Below are 21020 nucleotides of genomic sequence, written 5' to 3' on the forward strand. Positions count from 1 at the left end.
GTATGTTTAGTGTATGTATAAAGTTTCCACATGTGTTCAAGCAGGAACCACAGGTGTATGCGACTATATAATCCCCTAACGTATTCTTGTACATAGTAATTTGTGTCTTCATTTAAAAATGATATCAAGTTTACATGAGGCTTAGCCAATAGGCCAATATCCTTTGGATATTTCGATCCTCGTTGGTGTTTATGGTATTGACTGTTCATAAACGCCACTTGTGCTGTAATGAGTCTGTCTGCAGTTCTTCTCCTCACCACAGGTGGCGCTCTGCCGCTGTCGTCATCCGCTATCTGTCGCATTATATCACACAGAAGAAGCTCGCAAACGGCTCCCAAGCAACTCATGAGCATTATTTACAGCTTTATTATAATAACTAACAAAGTAAAGAATGGCGTCAGCAAAAGAGCTTTTACAGATGGATCTTTACGCGTTATTAGGGGTTGAATACAAAGCCACAGAGAAACAGGTGCGTCAATATAACAGTTGTATTCATTCGCTTAACAGCACACATGACTGTTTTTATATCACTTTACTGTAGGAAATGCTATATTACACAACACCTTTGAATATCACCTTTGAAACAGGTGCAGGTTAAAGAATGTTTTCGTGCTTGTTATGAAAACAACTCTAATGGACCGTGTTGATAGATGTCACTAAACCTCGTTATAATTGTTCATTACGGATACATTTATTTAGTGCAACGAATGTTGTCAAGTAGTTTTAGTATAACATGCTCATGACGACCGCAGTGTTTTATTCTGTGTGTTTTGAGGACACTAACAGATGGGTTCCGACACGTATTAGCATCGTATCATCTACACTACTATCTGGTTTTAATATCCAAAGACAACTAACCAACTTAAACCTAACTACAGAACGCGTTTTTAAATCAATAATTTTTAACCAATTACATTTTGATCAATCATCTACTGTCAAAACTGTAGTAAAGAGGTGAAATTCACTTTATGACCAGCAGGTGGAGATGCTGCACAAGAAATGATAGCAGTTGTGCGTAACAGTGATGTTTGATCCTTTTGGAAGTGTTGTGGTGTAGCAGTCAAATATCTGTGTTATGGTTTAAGGACCTAAATCCTTTGCATGTGTGTATTTTGCACATTGTTCACCATCCTGTTAAATACAATATGTTATTATAAGATAAACAATTATATAAAGTCATTACTATATTTGGCTGCAATATATCCACAAGACAACAGACATCTGTATGCAAATTATTCAGAAGGAATTTAGTTCTGGAATTAATGCTTTTGTCTTCTATGTACATTTCTAGGTGGTTGTAATGCTTGCTTTAATATACATCTCTAATACGTATGATAAATGTCTTGGGTATCATTGGTCAATCTGTGCAGAAGTCTGATGATGTTTATTTTTGGAAAGCACTCCTGAAGGATCACCACATAAGAAAGTTTTGGGTCGCTCTCTGCGGTCCTCCAGACCTGAAACTGTTTGCCAGCGGCCCAGACAGAACCGAGCGTTTGAGACCTTGTGTTTTGTTCATTCAGGCATTAGTGAGAAGATGCCGCAGCAAGTTTGATTGGTTGTCTCCTGCGAGACGTCTGTCAGCAGCAGTAGACATCGTCTAACGAAAAACACAGCCGTGAACTCTGCGGTCCACATTCCCAGAGACCCCTGAGAGTTTATGGTAAAAGCAGAATTCTGACCGAGGTCTTGCACAGAATGTAGATGCACTCGAGCGTGTGTTTTTCTGAAATGCAAGTCATGTTTGAAATTCGCTGGCAGAAGCGTGTTTTGGTGCTGGATGCTGATGATGGTGTTCGTATGCACATGCGTGCAGCGCTGCGTGTGGAGTTTGACAGTAATGTGTGCTGTGATTTAAAGCGAGAGTTTGTCTCGGATGTCTCGTGGGATTTCAGGGTTGTGGTGAATGTTACCGCCATCTATTGTTATAAAACATCTCCAGCGGTTTATGCTTTCCAGGAAACCATGGGTCCCGCTTTGCTTTGTCTTGGGTTATGTAAAATTTGTGTGCAATAACTATTATTTGTTTTGCTCTAGCTGCACCAAACACAAGAGAGAATCTATCATTTTATCAGGATATGAAATGCGAGGAAACAGACAGTGGCAACCTCAAAAAGAGTTTGATAATGAAACGAACTTGGTGTTCGGAACGGATTCGGAGCAAGCTTTATTTTTTATGTTTGTTTGCGGTGACGTTCGCACGAAACTCAAAATGTGAATCTTGTGTTCTTTTGCAGATCAAGAAGGCGTACAGACAGCGAGCGTTATCCTGTCACCCGGACAAAAACCCAGACAATCCCAAAGCTGGTCAGTAGAGTATCGTTTTCTTTCAACTTTACTTTAAATAAATCATTTTGTGAGATTTTGAGAATGTCTGATTTTATTATTTTATTGCACAAGAGCAAGGAGAGTTTTGTTTTCCATCATATGCTTGTCACAGTGCCACGGAAGATTGTCTGACATTGTTCGGACAAAGTGATCATTTCCACCCCGAGTATCTGGACAGCTCGCTGAGAGCTTGACTGATAAAAGTTGACCATAAACTCCGCACCTGTTTGTGAACCCGTATGACTATACATACTGAATTTCCCAGTCACTGTGAACTGAAATGTGTCAGTAAAGCCAAGCATAATTCAGCCTTCAGCGTTTGACAAGCGCTCAGTACTACAGCAGTCGACAGATCCTACAAACTCCAGCATGTGGCTTCTCTTATGCCCCCGTGTCTCCGTCCACATGCTGGGAAAACCAGCACAAACACAGCGTGCACCTTGTGATAGAGTTGCGTGCAGGGCGATTTTTATTCCAGCGTGCCTTTCACAATTCCTGATTTAGTCAAAAATGGGAAACGGGGAATGGGTTACAGAATGAACGTGTAATATGCAGACTCGCACGCGAAAAGTGAGCCGTGCGGCTGCATGGGGGGCGAGACGAAGGCCACGTCTCGGGTCACGAAAGCCGCTCGCGTGCGGGCCTGGCGTTCCCACACGGGCTGTGTTGTAATCACACGACTAGCGTGAAACGTGAGCCGCAGTCTAGACGTGGTCCTCTGTGGATGTGGGGTGAAACCGGAGCTTGCAGAAGCTTGTTAGTGGAGAACAGGACCATCAGTGAGTCATTAGGGGTCCGGGGTGTGTGATTGCTTTGACGGCCCTGCGGGGGTGCGGCGGGGGACCCCCAAAGTTTACATGGAGGAAATCAGCAGGTATCATTAGCGGGAGCAGCTTTCGTGAGACTGCCGGCACTCTGATTCACTGCAGTAAATGTAAATAACAGGATGGAGGTATAACGTTTCAAAAATATACCTTTTTCCTGACTTTTTATGTATTAGACTGACTGTTGATTTACAGGCTACATGAAAAACACTGCAGTAAACTTTAGGATCTACCAGGGCTCTCATGATATCAGATTTTCACTACTGGGTTTTCACGGCCAAAAATGTTAACAATAACTATATTATTGTGATCATTATTGAAAAAATAATGAAGGTTATCAAAGAAAGAATTGAAGAATTTAGTTTATTTTGTATTTTCTTTTTTTTTGGGCAATGAATCAAACTTGAAATATTTGCAGGGTGGTGCACATGAACAAAGTGTTAAATACATAGCTTTATACTACAGTTTACTTTAGGAAATAAATATTATAGTATAGTACAGTATTTACTACAGTTTAATGATTATTTATTGTTCATACTACAAAATATTGTGGTATACTAGGCATGGGCCGGTATAAGATTTTTGATGTTATGGTTGCATTAAGGCAAACTGCAACGTATGGCGGTGTTGCAGCTTTAAAATGTGTTTTTTTAAATGTCAGAGTAAAACGCATTGAACACAATAGATTTGATTCTTAAGCACCGCAAAATATTTGGAACAGTAGTAAACATGACCAGTATGTCGGTTTAAATTTGTTCTTCCCCCAAATTTTGGAAGCATGGTAACCCTTTCTAGTCTTCTTTTACATGCATTTTCAGTAATTAAACTTACATGCATTCATCCATAAATATATACATAAAGAAATTAAATGCAGATGCGCAAACAACTAATCAACCATAAACAAAATATAGCACAGAACCTGGTGGATACCTCAAAACAGCTCATACCTCTGGAACGGTATAACAGCAACTTTTAGTGGTTTTAAAACTGGGACTTTCCAAGCCGCGTTATAAGTGTGTAATATAGGCTTTTTTAGTATTTACTGTAGTAAATAAATATCATTGTATACTACAGTATTTACTTCAGTTTAAGAATTATTTATAGTTCATACTACAAAATATTGCGGTTAGTTCACCCAAAAATGACCATTCTGTCATCATTTATTCACCGTCATGTAATTTTCGTACCTGTATAAATGACTTTGTTCTGACAAACACAGAGAACGAATGTTAGTAATTTTCAGTAAAAAATCAGTTTTCATTGTTTCTATCTGTTTATTTTTGCAGCTGAACTCTTTCATCAGTTGTCTCAGGCGCTCGAGGTGTTGACGGACGCTGCTGCCAGGGTGAGAATCAGAAGTTTTATTCTGTGCATCATTTACTGTCAGCTTCCTCCCATCTCACCTCATTTATGTCTGCCGTCCTCACAGGCCGCCTACGACAAAGTCCAAGCTGCTAAAAAACAAGCTGAGGAGAGAAACCGAAAACTAGATGACAAGAGAAAAAAGATCAAACTCGGTCAGCTACCCTTCCTCTGTTTGCTTTGTGAAGATGAGCTCATGATGAATTCATGCACATCTCTTGAACGGACGCTCTTTGATGTTGTTATTTGTGTCATAGATTTGGAGACACGGGAGAAGAGGGCAGAAGCTCACAAAACAGAAGAGGTCAAAGTTACCAGAACGTTAGAGGAAGAGGTAAGATCGCTCACAACTGTGTTAGATTTGTGTTAACTAGAATATGACAAGAGAAAGTGGTTTGTGTCTGACAGTCTGATGAAGGGGCAAACTGAGCTGTAAGTCCCATATACAATATAAAGACTAAAGATGAATCGGCATATAAACAATCTGGGCATATTTTCTGCTCTAGTGTGTGAATTCATCTCGAGCAGTAAATGTAAATGTAAGCAGGGTTACTGCAGGTCGGTCCCTCCGAATAACATGAGATTTAAACAACATGTTTGTGTGTTGTGTTGTTGATGCAGACATCATAATTCTTTAAATATGATATTGTGGGATTTTTGTCTCTATTGTAGATCGCTCGTCTGAGGGAGGAGGGCTCAAGAGAACTTCAGGAACAACAGAGACTCATGAGAGAGCAGATCCAGAGAGAGACACAAACAGGTGCTTAACACTCGTTCATACACACACACGCAAACGCACACTCACGCACACTCACGCACACTCACGCACACGCACACACACTCACGCACACTCACGCACACTCACGCACTCTCACGCACACTCACGCACTCTCACGCACTCTCACGCACACTCACGCACACTCACGCACACTCACGCACACTCATGCACACACACATAAACACAAGTACAAGTACATAAACACACAGGTGGTTATACACACACACACACAAACACACAGGTGCTTACAAATACACACACATAAACACACACACAAACACACACTCACAAAAAAAAAATACACAGGTGCTTACAAATACACACATGCACAATCATTCAGACTTAAACAAACAGGTGCTCACACACACATGCACTCACACACAAACACACATGTGCTAACACATATGCGCACAGACACATGCACACACAGGTGCTTATGCACACACATAACTACACAGGTGCTTGCACACACCCCAAACACACACAGACGTAAAAACACACACACGGACACATAAACATACAGGTGCTAACACAGACACACACTTACACACACACACACACTGTTCGCAGCATCGTCTGAACATTGAACTGCTCTTTCCTTTCAACAAGACTAAAATATCAACATTATAACGCTTGAAGTTGGTTAAATGTGTCGTGTCAATGTCTAGCGCTCCAGGTGCTGATGGGCAGGAATTTTTAATTCTGTAAAAAAAACATTTTCTAAAAAACACATTAAAATCCATCACTCTGAGGGACAGTAAAAGCAGCGCTGAGGGGCAGACATGCTCTTTGAGGATGATATATAGAATACAGGGAAAAAGATTGTGCGTGTGTGAGAGAGGTCTTGGCTTAAACCATAAAACCAGACTCACCTCAGTGTTTGCACGCTAGCGGGACCCTCGGGGGTCTGTCGAATGTCTGCGGTGAGGAGACGTGCTGGAAACAATCACTGTTCCACTTAAAGCTTCTGTTCTGTAGAAAGAGACAGAGGTCTGACACCTGATCTGAGCTGACTGTCTCCTGTTTTTCTTCTTTATTTCAACAGGACGGCTGAACCACTTTGATGTCACTCCTAAACTGAAGGTATATGATTTTAGTTTTGCTAAGGTATAATCACTATTGTCAGTGTTGTCTATTGTAAGTGTTTATTGTACACACCTCAAACACTTACAATGAAAGTTTAAATCGAAAGATTTTGACTGATATCATAATAAACACTTCTCTAGCCAACACATAGTGTAACAATACCAATATCAAAGATTTGAATGGTATATATTAAAGATTGAATGTGAACCGTCGTTCTCTTTAATGAATCTTTACTTCACTGTCCATTCATGAGGCAGAGAGAGGGACATTAGCTAATGTGTTTGTGTTTTTAATCTCATTAATCCAAACACAAAACCCTCGGATGGATTCCCTTCACATTTGTCTGCACTTTAAAGAACAATAAACACCAGCGTTAATTTTGCGGTGCGTTGCATCAGGTTTGGCGTGAACTCATTTCCCAGCAGCGTCTGACAGATGTCTGATAAACGCTGTGATTCACACACATCTCTGCGTGATTATTTTTATATGAAGTCTTGTCTGTCTCAGTGGGGACGGTCTGATTAAACACATTTCTCTGGATTAATGAAGACTGAGAGGCGGATGATTTACATTACCTCACCATTTATTTCTTTAATCCAAAGTAACCCAGAGTGCATTCAAGCATTTTTAACATGTTTGTGTTTCTTGAGAATCGAACCCAAAGCACAAAGGTTGTGGGTTTGATTTAGCCGAACCGCACATACTTGTGATGGTGATTGTCACTGTAACTTTAGATTTCGTTCATATTGATTCTGAGGTCAGAGGAGACTGAATCCACATCACACATCACCCCAGATGGCCAAAATAGAAAAAGAGCATTTAGATTTTTGCCATTGAAAATAAATACTATCATTTAATAAACGCACATAACCATACACAATCTCATGTATAGTGAACAATATAGTGCAGTAAAATTATATACACAGTAAAAGTGAGTATAAAAAAGGAAAAGGAAAATGATTTAGAAAAATTAAATGTAGAGGATTAGAAAATTGTCTCTTTTATTATTAATATTATACAACAGCAGCAAAATAATAATAATATATTGTTACTATTATTATTATTATTATTATTATTTTTGAATTGTTTTTGTTCTTTTAAAAATTATTTTTATTTGTAGTATTATTAATAATAATAATGATAATTTTACTATTAATAATAAACTTGATTACTCATACTTAATCATACTGTACTGAGATTTACTTTGAAATGACAGATTCTGTTTTTGTTTCTCAGTTGAAGTGGAAATGTAAAAAAGACGACGCCAGTAATGGTGGATATTCACAAGAATGTCTTCAAAACCTCTTTCAGAAGGTGAGATACTGAATCTATTTGAAGATTTTAATGTGATAATGACAATTCTCTCGTCATCTACTCACTCTCTCATCACCTCAAACCTGTACGACATCATTTCTTCCTCAGAAGACAAAAGAAGATATTTTGAAGAATGTCGTTAACCGGCACCCATTCACTTGCATCGGTTTTGTATCCATACAATAGAAGTGAACGGGTGCAGGCAACAATTCATTTTCCAAATATCCTCTTTTATGTTCTGCAGACGAAGAAAGTCATTCAGGTATGAAATGAGCTTTCCTGTAGCTCGGTGGTAAGAGCATGGCGCTAACAACGGCAAGGTCGTGGGTTCGATCACAGGGGATTACACATACTTGGAATAATAAATGTCTCGGATAATGCAATGTAAGCTGCGTAAATGTAAATTAAATGACACGAGGGGGAGTAAATGATGAAATCATTCTCCTTTTTGGACAAACTTTCCCTTTAAATCCAGTTGTGAGAACAGTGAGTGTCGACTCTCCGTCCACAACTCAGATTTGTGTTGATTACTTTTAATCTGATTATCTGAGCCGTCATGGCGGTCTCTGCAGGTTACGTTGTTTTCAAGATGTGTGAGAAAGTGACCTTGTGTGTGAATAAGCAGTTTGGCGTTCTTAATGAGAGCAGTCTGGTGTCCAGCGCCGCGGGTCTCGGCGTGTGCATGACATCAGCTATTAAAGGGCTTTTATTTCTCCCCCGTACGCGAGCCCCATTAAGTTTTGCAGCGCCGAGGGCCACGCAGTGCCCTCTTAAAGCGGCGCGGGCCACCGTTACGGCTCTGGCTTCACGGATGCGTTTAGTGCCGTCAGGAGACCTGCTAGGAAATGTGCTCTTCACATGCAACCCACGGCACGCCCCCTCCAGAAACTTCTGGCAGCACCGGCAGGCCGCTCGGGAGTACGGCCAGGGTGTTAATGACGTCAGGACTCTCGTTTGAATCAATTGTCCCTCGACACGCACGTCTTTGTTAGTGGGCATCAGCGTAAACAGCTCGCGAATCTCCTTTGCCGTTATGGACGCGAAGCGGTGTCTGGAAGGGGTGTTATGAAATGACCTTAACAAGAGCGCCAGTGGAAACGTCAAACGTTGTTGATGTAAAGAACGAAAAGACTCCAGCAGCGAGTGTGTTTTGGCCTTCTTGAATTTAACGTCAGCACAGGTCGAGTCCTGAGAGAGGTTTGGAAACGTTTGGACATGTGAAATAGGCTCCGCTGTGTCACTCTTGGCCCGTCCATATTTTTAGTTCTAAATGTCAAATACATTCCCAGACGGCGATAAAACAGATTCTCAGGGACGTGGAGTTCTCAGAAACGTCTTTCTTGCTTAACGCTCATTGCGGTCAACTTAAAAATACACGTTCTGCCCTTACGGACTCGACCGCGCTTAAGACGTTTTAAAGATCGTTTAAACACTCGGGCGCTCTTTAACCTCTCACCTTTGCGTTGTAAAGAATGAAGTCACCTGGGTTTTCATTTGCGAGAAGCTCTTGTGTAACGAAAGCCTTCGGGTCGGTGTAATGATGTTGTAAAGCAATTGAAGGGTTGAGTTTGTGGTCCAGAAGTCTGGACTTCTTTCTTCACTCTGAGGGTCAAAGGTCAAATACTGACCGTTGCAAACTTCACTCCCAGATTCCTGATGTGAAATCGTTCTGGCAGGCAGCTGGAGCTGATGCAAGGCTCATTTCAAATCCTTCAACCGAGCCGAACGTTCTCACTCGCTGTCGGGAGGAGAAGAGTAAACAAGGAGTGGATATAGAGGCGGACATTATTCAAACACAATGACTGTTTCTTGAACGCATTTTAAAGTCGAGGCTTTCTCATGGCCCGAACAAAAATAGACACGCTATTATAGCTGTCGTCGGACATTAATGTATGAGGCATGATGGGAAAAAGTTCTTGTGCAGTTCTTTATTTGTTTTTAAAAAAATTGTAAAGCTGAATTTGTCACACTCACATGTGTGTTCTATGATTTCAGTATGGTGACGTGTTGAACATTTTAATCTCCACTAAGAAGGCTGGCAGTGCTGTGATCGAGTTTGATTCAGTCAAAGCGGCTGTAAGTATTTCCCATAATCAAACCCATCTGAGGTGGTTTACACATATTGTTCACAAATTGGTTTAATCTTGTGAAAAACACGTCCGAGTCATATTTCAAATGAAGCCTGTTTCATGAACACTAATGGTTTTCTTGAGCAGTGATGTTATTTCCATGAGAATTAAATACGTATTTCCTTCAAATTCTCTTTACTGCCAAATGTCTTTCTTACTCTATTCTCATTTTTATGACACATTATTATTTTTACGTAATAGTCAGGAAAAGCCGTCTTTTCATGACATTTTTTTGATAATTCCTTAGGATTTTGGGTTAAAATGTGAAAACCCACTTTGAATATTTTTTAATATTTTTAATTTACAGCTGCGGCAAAAATTAAGAGACCATTTTAAAATGATGTTCAGTTTTCCGAACTATTTATATGTTTAGCAAAAAATGTTCAGTAAATACAGTGTATATATATTAGGGCTGTCAATCGAATCCAATTTTTTTAAGCGATTAATCGCTCAAATATAGTGAAATTTGACAAACACTATTTATTTTGTTTAACATGTATATTTTAGTGCTGTCAACTAATTACACAGCTTTAATGTTTTATACTTTATTATACTTCAACATTCTAATAATTTCAATTTTTTTATAATAATTAATGTAGAATAAACACATTTCATTAACAGGATCATTTTTACGAATGAAAGCCAACAATATTTTCGGCTTTGCAACTGATGTCTTTATTAAATATATTATGTTTTTCTTCTTATTAGTGGTGGGCCGTTAACGCCGTTAACGGCGTTAACGCAGTGAGACTCTTATCGCGCGATAAAAAAAATGTCGCCGTTAATCTATTCTCAAAGTTGGGTTGGGAGCTGGATCTATACTACGCAAGCTATGATGACTTTCACCTTGATATTTTAGCGCGGATGTATACCAGCTTAACTGCACTGTACGGGGCGAGAACAAGATTTTTTAACTCGCGTGATTCGCGTCATTCGCGGAAGCAGAAGCCGCCTCATCATCTCATAACCAGGGCTTCATTCGCGCGATCGCGCAGCAAGTAGGTCTATTGGCTCTTTGCATTAACATATAAATCACTCGCGCTTGACACGCCATTCGCGTTTGGTCTGAACACAACATAACGTTACTGTGAAATTACCGCATCAAACGTGTCGTGCTAACATGGATGCAGCTATGAAGCCGCCGGGTTTGCTTCAGGGAATATTAATTTTTAAGAAGCTTCCCAATAGAAACATCGACAAGACTAAGGTTGTTTGCACCTTGTGCAATGCGGAATTGGTTAAAAAAAACACTTTCTCTCAACAGGTAGTGGTCTAGCTTTAGTTGAAACCAGTAACTTTGTATTGAGATCTAGGGCCCTATCTTGCACCCAGCGCAATTGACTTTGTACACCGACGCATGTGTCATTCCTATTTTGCACAAGCGCAAAGCGCGCTTTTCCCTCCACAGAAGCACGTCGCTAAACTTGTGAATGAACTTGCGCTCCCTGGGCGGTTCAGCACATAAAAGGAGGCGTGTTCCGGCGCAAACAATCCCTGGTGCTATTTTGCTGTTCCATTAAACAATTGCGCCACTGACCAGAAAAAACCTAGTCTAAAGTCAGTGGCGCGTTGCGCGTTGTTCATTATGCTATTTCAAGGGCGCATGCTTGACCATAATGTATAGCATACACAACGCGCATACACTTTGATCATGTAATCTACACAGATTCAACAGTTAATTTTGCAAATCATACATTTTTACATTAAAAACATATTAACACATGAGATGACGGAAATCATTGTGGTGTGCCACGAAGATGTGAAAAAATAGGCATAAATCTAGCTTAGAAATTATTCAGGCTAATTGTAGTAATAAAGGATCAGACCTGTTTGTCCAATAGTGGCAAGACATATATGTATATAAGGACATCTGACAAATTGGTTTGTCCGTCAAGAACCAGGAAAAATTAAAATCGACTGAAAAACTGAAAGACTGAAAAAAAAGACTGTGAAATCACCTTTACCACAATGTAAGTACATTAAAAACCTTAGTCTTCAACTTACCAGTTAAGTTGAGCGTGCTCATATTTTTGCGCCTGGTAAATACGCCATAATAATAGCAATCCATAATGGAACTTGCGCACCTGCTTTTAAAGGGAATGTTGGATGACGCTCTGATTGGTTTATTTCGCATTACGCCCAAACCACACCTATGAATAATGAAGCTACTTCAGACCAACCCATTTATGATTTGCGCCGGGCGCAAGAGCCATTTATCCCGCCGGGAAAATAGCAACAGCGCCGAGACCCGCCCACAAAGTTACTTGCGCTTCGCACTTTGACACTTGCGTTTCAGATCGTTAAAATAGGGCCCCTAATGTATTATGGCTCCTGTATGACATATCGCTTGTTGCTCCCTAACTCTTTGTAAATTGCTTTGGATAAAAGCGTCTGCTAAATGACTAAATGTAAATGTACTGTAGGAGCTCTTCCAGTCTCAAGTACCACCTAAACGCAAATCATCCCTTAGCTAATGCGGAAGTAAACACAAGTTCATTTTATTGAACGTAATTTAATTTTCATCACCAATTATCATAGTAGAACAGCTTTCTCAAGTAGTTTGTGATGCATTTTGGAAACAGGAGATGAGCCCCTGGTCTAATGCGCCACCTGGCTTGAGAAACCCGTTCTCAAAGACTTACTTTTAGTCATTATTTGGGTAGCACACATATTTTGAATGCCTTCGGCAGAATTCAAATGAGCCATTTTAATCTAGATTAATCTAGATTAATCTTGGAATTAATCTAGATTAATCTAGATTAAAAAAATTAATCTATGCCCACCACTACTTCTTATCAAACCCATTATAATAAGTGTGCCCCTCATACCTGTCTAACAAGTAGGACATATACAGAAAATAAACGAAGTTCTCAAACACTTTATAGTCTTTACTGCTAAATTTGTTTAGGTAAAATGATCATACAGTATTTGTTTTTTCTGTGAACTAGTAATATTACTCCCAAATTTAAAATAAAAATATTGTTGATATTTGCAGAAAACGAAAACTGGAGAAACAGGTAAAAATACCAGTAAAGACGCTCTTTATTTTTTTAGACCACAAATACTGCAAAGAAACAAAGTCAGATTCACTTTTAAGCAACTCAACAGTTATATTTCTACATGTATTTAGGAAGAGTAAAAAAATGTGATAACCTGGATAACCAGGTTTCATGCGTATTGTCATGCTGTCAGTGTTTCACATTGCTGTTTGATGACTTTAGGTTTGATTTTGTTGACATTCAACATACACTGGACTGGAATGAACACCATACATCTATAAACGATAATTTGGAGCGGTCTTTAATGCTGTTTGTATGTTATGTTTTAGGTTGAAATGTTTAGGTTTGTAGCATTCGCGTCTGAAGTGGTTGTTGTAAATTGATTCTACAAACTTTTTTTTATTGCATGTTGCATATCACAATATCAGACAAGTTATGCCATTTCCCATATTTTAATATTTTTCAGCCCTTATTTTGATGCATTAGATCTGCGTGTGTTGCGTGAAAATGTGTATTTCAGAACACATGTAAGCGTGTTTAATGTGGAGCAGAACCGCTGGTGTTTCTTTGACCTGTTGACTGTCTGAGATTTGGGTCGAGGACTGTTGTGGGTTCGACTCCAGCATGCGGTTTACCCCGTCTGAGAATCAGGCCACAGTCATGGGCTCTGTGTGGGGCGTGATGACGAGTCCTGAAGGCACATGTGTGTCTGCTCACACACAGTTTTCTGTTTTAGAAACGTACCTTACTCATTTTTGAAGCGTTTCTGAAACAAGTTTTTCTAATTATTCTCACGCTTCGTTTGAACGAACCGCACATCTTTCTTACAGAAAATCCACAGTTCAAAATCCATGTTTGTTTGGTACCATTTCAGTGTGAATCCCACGAAAAACAAAACAAGGGAAGACATGCGACAAACATCAGGTTTCACATCTGATCCATGTGAATTTACATTGGTTGACATGGAAATGTTTGTAAAGCACATGCGATTATGTGAGAAACTAAATTATTGTTTTCTTTCTTTATTTGCTGTTTGTCATCCTGCAGAGTTTGTTCGACAGGCAAAACTCCTGAAATCATGTCTCAGAGAGAAATCTGACATTACTTTATATGAAAAAAAAAACGCTTTAGTAACTTGATTAGATGTGTGATGGGATTAAACCCATGACCTTTGCGTAACCAGCAAAATGCACTTTATGAAAATCATGTTGTTTATCTGTTTCAGTTTATTAAAGGAATTCGAGAGAACCTTGCGTATTTTACGGCATTGCCGGTCCTGTTTTTTTATGACATTTGAATGTTTTATTTGCAGGATCTGGCGTTTAGAAACGAGAGCGGTCTGACTGGAAACCCTTTGAAAATCACATGGCTGGAGGGTCAACCTGAGCCGGCGTCACGCACGAACACCCCGGCAGATGTTTTCTGCTCTTCGCAGGTAAAGTTTGCCTGAGCGCTCCTGTGCTGAATCATTCACCACGTTTACATGCACATGACAGTTCAGACTGGTACGATAATCTTTCGTGTGCTTAAAAGAGGAACCAAACATGTCTGTTTGAAACGCGGGCTCGTGCAGAACACAGAGTTTAATCTGAAAATGACGCGCTTCTGTGCGTGAGTCTCTCCGTCTCTCTGGAGTCGTAGCGAGAGTATAACGTTACGGCAGCGCTCCATACCATCCAGTGGATTTGGCACGCAATGTAAATAGCATATTTTATGTATCTGTCAAGAGAGGTATGTAAACATTCAAGGTTTTACTTTCGGATCGCTGTGCAAATACGTCCACCGAGTTTCACGAACAATGTGTTTAGTGGGTTTGTTTGACTTGGACGACGCTACACGCACGCTCGAGGCTTTTTGGACCCCCAGCACGCGTCTCATTAACGTCTGACCCGCCAGACTCAGACAGAAAGCTCGGCCTGAACAGGGTGAACGGAGGGGAGGGGGTGGAGTGGCATGTGTAATGTGTGACTGGCACGAGATGTTGCCCCCCTCAAAAGCCCCCAAAAGAGTTCCTGATCTCTCTCTCTCCTTCCCTTTACGTGCACTTCAAAACTTATACTCTCGGCCTTTAGATTAGATGTACTTACGGCAGGGTGTACTTCTCCCACGACAGAAGTCATCCAGACCTCAAATGATGTCCCGTAGAGTACCTGATAAAAACTCCAGATATACATGAGTCTGATGAATGATGTCTTCTCTCTACTGGATGCAGCGTTGTAAAGAAATACTTCAAGGTTAAAACTGTCATCGTTTACTCACCTTCGAGCTGTTCCAAATCCGATTGTTTTGATGAACACAGAGAAAGACATTTGGAAGAATGCGTATAACGAGACCGATTTTGCCCCCCGCTTGACTCCCAGAGTAGGAAAAAATGCAATGGTAGACAAATGTGCCCCGGAACTGTTTTCTGTGCACTCTTGAAAATGTCTCAGCCGCTGTAAGTATTTCCCATAATCAAACCCATCTGAGGTGGTTTACACATATTGTTCACAAATTGGTTTAATCTTGTGAAAAACACGTCCGAGTCATATTTCAAATGAAGCCTGTTTCATGAACACTAATGGTTTTCTTGAGCAGTGATGTTATTTCCATGAGAATTAAATACGTATTTCCTTCAAATTCTCTTTACTGCCAAATGTCTTTCTTACTCTATTCACATTTTTATGTTCTTGTTACTGTAATTACATGTGGTCAGGAAAACCGTCTTTTCATGACGTTTTATTGATGCTTAATATAATTCCTTAGGATTTTGGGTTAAAATGAACTTAAAACCCACTTTGAATAATGTTTTATATTTTAATTGTACAGCCGCGGCAAAAAATTAGAGACCATTTCAAAATTGTGTTCAGTTTCCAAACGATATATAAATTTAGTAAAAATGTTCAGTAATGTATATACTGTATATAATATGTTTAGGTAAAATTATCATTTTTGTTTCATTCTGTGAACTAGTATCAATATTTCTCTGTGTTCAACAGAACAAAAAATGTATAAAGTAATTTGGCTTACTATTGGAGTCAAGAGGGTGCAAAATCTCTCTGGTTATACACATTCTTCGAAACATCTTTCTCTGTGTTCATCAGAACAAAGACATTTATACAGATTTATACAACTCGAAGGTGAGTAAGTAATGTCAGAATTTTCATTTTTCTGGTTAAGTATCCCTAAATAAGTGATAAAGAAATGTTTTGTAAACGTTCAGAGTAAACAACATTCATAAAATAAAGAAAGAAACTCAAGATGGCGTGTAAACTACTATTGAGTCTAAGTTAAGTTTTGGGCCACTAACGTTTGATTATATCTTTGCTGTCTATAAACTATTGCTCACAGTTAGTGGTATTGGATCAATTTCACCACACATACAACACTTCACCTTTAAGGAAGGTGACCCGGTTCCAGAAAGTAAAGCACACTAAATTGAATCCATTTGGTTTTTAGAAATCCCAGTTTTGACTTACTTTTCTAACACTGGTTGGTTCAGGGTGGGTTTGTAGATCGGAGTGATGGTCCAAACTCGAGGACTTTCCAGAACAATGTGCATTCACGTTATTATAGTAACTGGCTTCACGTCGCCTATTTTGAATTCAGATCGTTTCAGAAAAACATGATTATGACGGGGTCATTTTCACATTAGCTCACGTTGAGGAGAGCCGTGTCACAAGTGAGCCTGTGGTCAACCCCAGCCAAGGTCAACTGAAACCATCTCAAGAGGTCTGACAGAGACCCTCTCAATCCCATAATTCCTTGAGAATCAATAAGTGTATCTGTCTCTATATCTGTCATGATCAATATTTTATATTAATTACCAGGGAATATGTGGTTCATCTCTTACATTGAACGTCTGTAACAAACGCTGGAGTTGGTGAGATTGTCAGTTCCTAGCGTGAATGAATGTTCTCTGTGTAACGTGTAATTGTTCCCGTGCACGACTCCGGTAATAAATCCACATTATTTGGATTGGATTTAATTTCAACTCTGTAGTCAGCTGTATCTTCTATCACTCCTCCGCGCAGCGCTTCTCAGCGCTTGTGTGATTTACGCCCGGCCGTGAAATTTCTTGGACCTGGAAGTAAATGACTAATAAGAGGTTTTAGGATTTTTTGTTGATTTTTCTTAAATGAATGCTCGTAACAGCAGTGGAGTTTGAGCGATAGGTTTGGTGTTACTCAATGTTTCTTCTCCAGGCTGCTTTTCTGTAGTTTTGTCTTTTAGAGACTTTTAATGTTTGTTTAATAAGATTGATTGTTCATCGCGGTCTAAGAAAAGACCGGTACGAAATCGCAAAGGTCCTGCAGGTGATCTGTCAGGTTTTTACTGAGATAAAAGTGCAAACTCTGAGAAATGTCTGTTTTTATTTCTCGTCAAATGCGTCAGGATTTCAGCCAGAAACAACACGAGCTCCGAGCAAATTTCCTTTTACAGTTGCACAACTCTCCCTAAAATAAATGCTGAAGTGTTTGCTGTGGGTCTTGATCTGCTCTTGGCAGACGGAGTTTACTTCTCCTTCCCTACATTGAGATCCAGGAGAGGTTTCTGGGAATTCTGGTGGGTTCTTTGACCTCGTGTTAGCGGTCACTAGTTGTGGTGCTTTTGTGAGAGACAGTGGCACACTTGAACGGTTCAATGAAATGCAGATCTGTGCGTTAGTCTGCTTCCTTTTCTGTGTTAGAGTTTTATTTCCTTTACTGAAGAAGACAGGGGTTTCACCAGGTGGTTATACTGTGATTTACATGAGAATTTCATTGTTAAAATAAATCTGAAATCTGTGTTTTGGTTTAAATTAGTGCTGTCAATTGATCAAAAAAAATAATCTGATTAATCACACGTTTTCTGCGATTAACCACACATAACATTAATGTTTTAATACTAGCCGTCTAATATACTAGAGCCGTCGATCTATACTGAAAGCATTACAGCAACTACCAAATCAGGCCTTTACATTAATTAAGAGCGAGATTATATAATGTAACGCTAGACAAAGGATGACAACTAAACTGATGCTGCGTTAAATATTTGAACACGTTAAGGCCATTGCACAATGAGTCCGAAATTTGTGTCCGATATTTTCGCTCTTCAAAAAACCTATACCACCTCACGTTGTGTCAATCATATTTATACACTGCCTCCGATATTTTTGTCTGTCGTAAAAAAATTCGGTCTGGGTTTGATTTCTGCATTTTACGCATCTGTAGCAAGCATTTTGAGATGCGTTTTGACAATTTAGAGACACAGTATAAACAAGCGACAGATATGAAAAAACTCAATTTCAGACTGTATGTCCAAAGGCCTTAAATCTGAAAAAAATTGCATATGTTAACACGTTAACGTTGACAGCCCTGGTTTAAACACAAATGAGTTTTTGAGTCGTGCTGTATGATTAATCTTATTTTAATGGTGATATCGTTTTATGCTTCCCACTGATAAGGTCCGAACATCATCGCTGTTGGACTAAAAGCTTAAAAGCTTAATCCCTTACAGGAGAAAACCCCCACTACATTTCTACACTGTATTTGTACTATTTGAATCCTTTTTTTTGCAAAACCCATAGACAAACATAATGGGTGACTAATAGTAATTATTAATAAAAACAAGAAATAAAAAATGGAGTAGCAAGGTTTCATTCCGGTCACAAATGTAAATTTTTGGGGCAGAGTGTTAAGATGATAGCGTACTTTGAGATATGGTTTTGAAAACATTTATTAATTGGCTGTAAAGTATGTTAAACACACTCAGACAAAATATATAATTTTGAGAGAAGTCAATTTTGAATATGATCTGCAATTTTTTTTGTTTCAAACAGAGATTGCGATAGACAGACAAAAGTTACGGATTGCAATTTTATTTCTAGCATTTTAAGTTTCAGTCGACATTCAGAGGTGTAGAAGTTGATCGGGTGTATCTGTAACGCATTTTGACAAAAGACCCTTTGATAAGTGCTTTAAAACGCGACCTATGAAATTAGTCGTGAACTATATCTCTGCAAGACTGAGAAACAGAGATGTTTTTTTTTCATGATGCAAACATATTAGGTTGATGTTCTCTTCTCTGTGATGTCTGTTGAGTTAGGCGTGTTGTGTTCCATGCGTGTGGGTGCGACTGCATCGCGTGTGCCGTAGCAGAGGTTTGGGTTTGGGAGCACTGGAGGATCTTGCGTGTCATAGTCGGTTGAGTTTCTGCTGGAAACGGGCTGGTTTTGATGATGAACAGCACGTAGCGTGCGTTATGCTTCTGAGAAGCTTTTGGGACGGGCTCAAGCTGGGTAATCGCATTTGCCGGTTTTGACTTACACCATGATGTTCAGTGTTTGGATGTCAATAGTGAAATAAGTGAAGTCCGCTCCTGTCTGCAGTCTGTTATCACTCCACCTGCGCGTCTTGACTTTCTCCAACACTTTCAGTTTGTTTTTCTATTGATTGTTTACACGTATTGATTGATTACGCTCGTGCTCCAGAACCATCAACCACTGATTTAAGAGAAATCAATCTCACTGTTAAAAGTACATTGTGTTCTCATGCAATATTCATTCTTGAAGGTCTCAGCAGACGGATCTGAACTTAAAGGGATAGTTCACCCAAAATAGAAAATTCAGTCATCATTGATGATTTATACACCAAATGTGTATAAATATCTTTGTTCTGATAAAGACAGAGAAAGATATTTGGAAGAATGCTCATAACCAGATATATTTCGCCCCCCTTTGAGTCCCAGAGTAGGAAAAAAATACACAAACAGAAAAAGAAGATAAAAAACACAAAAGAAGATACTTTGAGGAAAGTAGATCAGAATTCTGAGGCACTTTTGACTACCATTGTATTTCTTCCTACTATGGGAATCAAAATCTGTCTGGTTATAAGCATTCTTCCAAATTTCTTTCATCAGAACACAGATATTTATACAGATTTGGAACGACTCAAAGATGAGTAAATGATGAAAGAATTTTCATTTTTGGGTGTAGTATCACTTTAAACTGTGATTCTGCAAATCTGATTCATTTAAAATATGTGACTACTTCATTAAGCAACATGAAACCTTGTTATTGCTCCTTGTATAGTATGTATTTTGGGGTTAAATTTATTTTTGTACTTGGAGAGAAAGAACATTTCCTGAAAAAGAACTCCAAGGTTATTCTGCAGTGGATTTAGGAGCGGTTTGGATGTGTAGTCGGGCGTGCCGTTCAGGGATTTAACTTTCATCTGACCTCTTCTGAAAACAATGCGAACATGTTTATATGGCCAATAAACTGGGCTGAGCAATATATTTAAAATGAACAATGTATTTGCAGTGATTTTAAAAGTAAACAATATGCGTTACAGCAGTTTTGTACCAGGGTCTGTATGAATACTGAATTCTGATTGGCTGAAAGGTGTGCAATAAAACCCGTTAACGCACGGGTAGTTCCAGTCAGTTTTGATTACATTTGAAATTTACTGACAAAAAAAAAATGATTTTCACCTGTTTGATCTAAAATTACCCATTAAACATCGATAACAGCTTTAACGTGGCAAAAACGTGGTCTAAGTGGTATAATCCACAGCTAGCCGTGCGTTATAGGATTTTAATTCACTTCGCGTCGGGTGGTTCCTGGCCTCCACATCGTGCATTAAAACCTTTAATCGCACGGCTAGCTGTGGATTATCCATTACTTAATGCATATTTATTTAGCCTTGATGATTCTGACACTTTACTTGCTAGTTGTACAAGATGGCGCCGGTGAGCTTTTTTGGGACGCCAGGGTCGGCAGACTAATTTCCAATCCAGTATAACACTGTTTGGCCGGCAAATAAGGGTGTTTTAAGGTATAAAAAAGAAAGTAATACATGACTGATCCTCTTTACATTTCTGAGCAACTCGATAGTGTTATACGACCGAAATTAGTTTGCCAACCTGGCATCACAAAAGCTCGCCGGCGCCATCTTGTGCAACTAGCCCATTAAAGCAGAAGGAAGAGGTTAAACGGACAAATCACTCAAAAAATTTAGTTATTTCATTATTTATTCATCCTCGTCTCATTTCAAACCTGTAAGAGTTTCATTCTTCGGCAGAACACAAAAGAAGATCTTTTTTTTTAATGTTGATAACCAAACAACACCGAACCCCAATGACTTCCATTGTATGAATACGATACTACTGCGACATTTCTCGAAATATCTTCTTTTGTGCTCCACAGAGTTTTTGAACGACACAAGAGTGAATAAATGAC

The 21020-nt window shown here is 39.2% G+C and overlaps 1 protein-coding gene across 1 annotated transcript in view; it reads left to right on the forward strand.

The window, feature by feature from the left end:
* The first annotated feature begins 312 nt into the window (after nt 1-312).
* Nucleotides 313-21020, forward strand: part of dnajc17 (DnaJ (Hsp40) homolog, subfamily C, member 17) — a 35742-nt gene continuing 15034 nt past the window's right edge. The window contains exons 1-10 of the mRNA XM_056767327.1: nt 313-469; nt 2238-2307; nt 4439-4497; nt 4582-4669; nt 4772-4848; nt 5187-5274; nt 6338-6375; nt 7615-7692; nt 9688-9768; nt 14133-14255. Coding sequence (XP_056623305.1) covers nt 392-469; nt 2238-2307; nt 4439-4497; nt 4582-4669; nt 4772-4848; nt 5187-5274; nt 6338-6375; nt 7615-7692; nt 9688-9768; nt 14133-14255 — 780 coding nt within the window. The 5' untranslated portion in view covers nt 313-391. The remainder of the gene's footprint in view (nt 470-2237; nt 2308-4438; nt 4498-4581; nt 4670-4771; nt 4849-5186; nt 5275-6337; nt 6376-7614; nt 7693-9687; nt 9769-14132; nt 14256-21020) is intronic.

Source organism: Triplophysa dalaica, chromosome 15 (genome assembly GCF_015846415.1).
Source record: "Triplophysa dalaica isolate WHDGS20190420 chromosome 15, ASM1584641v1, whole genome shotgun sequence".
Classification (NCBI taxonomy): Eukaryota; Metazoa; Chordata; class Actinopteri; order Cypriniformes; family Nemacheilidae; genus Triplophysa; species Triplophysa dalaica.